Source organism: Cinclus cinclus, chromosome 4, assembly GCF_963662255.1.
Source record: "Cinclus cinclus chromosome 4, bCinCin1.1, whole genome shotgun sequence".
Lineage (NCBI taxonomy): Eukaryota > Metazoa > Chordata > Aves > Passeriformes > Cinclidae > Cinclus > Cinclus cinclus.
The window spans coordinates 36,108,502-36,111,001 of NC_085049.1; the positions used below are offsets into that span (position 1 = coordinate 36,108,502).

Genomic DNA, 2,500 nt, shown 5'->3' on the forward strand with positions numbered 1-2,500 from the left:
AGACATTTTTCAAACTAATTAGCCAATAATATGCAAGAGAAAAAGTAATATAGTGCGACTAACAAAGGTGTTGATGATTGAGTGCTCACACTGTAATTAGTGTGTCAGGCCCTCATTTCTCTGCCAAGCCTCAGCTATTAATTGCACCAAATTAGAAAACTGTATCAGAGGCAAAATTATTCTTTCACTTGTCATTTTGAGAGAGGGAATTCATTCCATTCAAGAGGCAGGTTAAAAAGAGGGGAAGCAGATACTAATCTGCTTATGTCATGTAAATAAATGTTCCTAGTGCTATCTGTAAGGAACTGTGCTAGGCATCTTTAAACTGCTGGCAAAGAAGTTACCTTCCAAGTTGCTGCATTACGCCTGAAGTAAGCAAATGTCCGTGTAAACCAGCTGTAAATTTCATTAAGTGTTAACTGCCTGTCACTCGATTCCATGATAGCCTGAAATGAGACAAGATACATAGTGACATAAAATAATGGTTTACTAACTAGACTGGATGACACTTTCTCAACCAAGCCTTACTTTAAGCATTAATGAATTTTAATTTAATCAGGCAAACTTAATTTTCTCTCTACTTACCTGCCTTATGAGAGTTGCATAAGTAAATGGAGGTCTGACATCTGCATTTTTATAAAATTCATAGTTCGGGGCAATTTCTGTAAAAGAAAACCATACTAACTGTACATTAATGTTATTAGTGGCCTGTGTTGTGTATTATGATTGATGACATTGTTTCCTGTGTGCTCACAACAATTTTCAAAGGAACTATTTACTCAGGAATGCACAGAAGTCTTTTCTGTGCTCCTCGACATAGAAGTGCAAACGAAGCATGCCCCAGTCGGTCTCAGCAGTGGTGTACCCAGCCATCCGGCACGCTGTCAGCAGCAAGACCCTTTTAAAATGTGCAAACTAAATATTTTCTTACTTGGTCGTACTGTGATGGTCAGCCATCTCCTTCCCTCCCTGCTCTCTCTTATTTTTCATTTATAACATTCCTTTGTAGGATTTTTGTCTGGTTAGCAGTGAAGTACTACACGAGCGTGCACATACAAAATTAAATACGGTTAGCTCAGGCTGATGGCAGCTAAAGGAGTATATATCATCATTAATACCAACCTTTTTCACATAACCAGTCTTAACTTCTTGTGCTAAACCAAGACTGTTAAAGAGCTTCTTTTCATTCACTTTTTTATTTCTTTATAATCATTGGTAAAATATATTAGATTAAAAAAATAAAACCAACAACTTTTTATATCATCGGTATTAAATACCTCTTTGACGGCCTTAATTTGCCTATGCAATATTTTAATTACAGCATAAATTTTGGAAAATTCAAAATGAAAATATTGATCCAAAGTGTCCTACCTGATGACATGGGAATGTTGTATTTGTCTGAATGTCTTCTTCGAATGGCACCCACATTGGGTACACTGGCTGGGGTGATTACAGAAGGTCCCTGGGTAATTGGGGTGACTGGGGCCGTTGGCGTTGTGGGAGTTTGAGGTAAGCTCTGTGGGGATGTCTCCAACATGTTCTTAGACATGGTGACACTAGACACCAAATTGAGCTGCAGAAACCCAAAAGGAAAGTAAAGAAAAAGCAGAGGGGGAAAAAATACTTAAAAAGGTTTGACAAATGAGAGTGGATTCACTTCTACAGCTGTGTTGCCACTAATAAGCTGCGAAAGGAAGCAGCCAATCTCAACTAATTACAGGATGAAATTGTATCATAAGAACTCTAATTAGAGGATGCTGTTAGAGGTTATCTAATAATCTGCTGCAATGTTACTTAGGACTAACTCCTTCTAGTACTACCAGACTTCAGAGAAAGTATGTTTGTCTGCAATAGAAACTAGTTGGTGATTATTTAGGTCTGTCGTAAAACATCTCTAGCTCCTGGCGAAACAACAATAACAACAATAGATGCAATAAAAGATGTTAGTAGTCATACAAACAAGACTTAAAATAAGTTGCTATTCTGATGCTGATAGAGTTTTGTATTCTTTTTTCCCTGAGTCCCAAATCTCAGCTGAGAGGCTCCAGCCAGCTGGAAAATTTTACACTGACCTTTAGTCTCCTTGCTAATTTGGTGGAATGGTAATGACATTACTACATATTCAAACAAAATTGTCTTAATTGCAAATTAGCCGGAGGAGGCTGAAAATTTTCAAATTAAATCTGATTGGAGATGGAGAGAGGGAAATGGAATTTCCTCACTAACAATCATTTGTGGCATGTGTTAACAAATATAATGAAATGTCAAGTTTGCCAATTCCTCTGGAAGTATCATTTTCAATTTATGATTACAGTGTCACTTATTGCTGATGTACCCTGGAAAGTGGGTGTCAGGGTAGAAAAAAGGAAAAAAGGTGAGAATGTATGCAAGCTGTTTAACGGTGTGCCCTTCATTATTCCCCTCAGTAAGGCCCTGTTCCTCATTATCAAAAACTCATATTACCTCTGTCATATTTACCATACATCTTTTGTCATAAATA

General features: G+C 37.2%; 1 protein-coding gene across 13 annotated transcripts in view; it reads right to left on the bottom strand.

Moving 5' to 3' along the window:
* FOXP2 (forkhead box P2) overlaps positions 1-2,500 on the bottom strand; it is a 185,244-nt gene that overhangs the window by 31,880 nt on the left and 150,864 nt on the right. For all 13 annotated transcript variants that reach the window (XM_062491093.1, XM_062491092.1, XM_062491091.1 and 10 more), the window contains 3 exons: positions 1,372-1,573; positions 586-662; positions 345-446 (listed from right to left, as the gene is read on the bottom strand). In XM_062491093.1, coding sequence (XP_062347077.1) covers positions 345-446; positions 586-662; positions 1,372-1,573 — 381 coding nt within the window. The remainder of the gene's footprint in view (positions 1-344; positions 447-585; positions 663-1,371; positions 1,574-2,500) is intronic.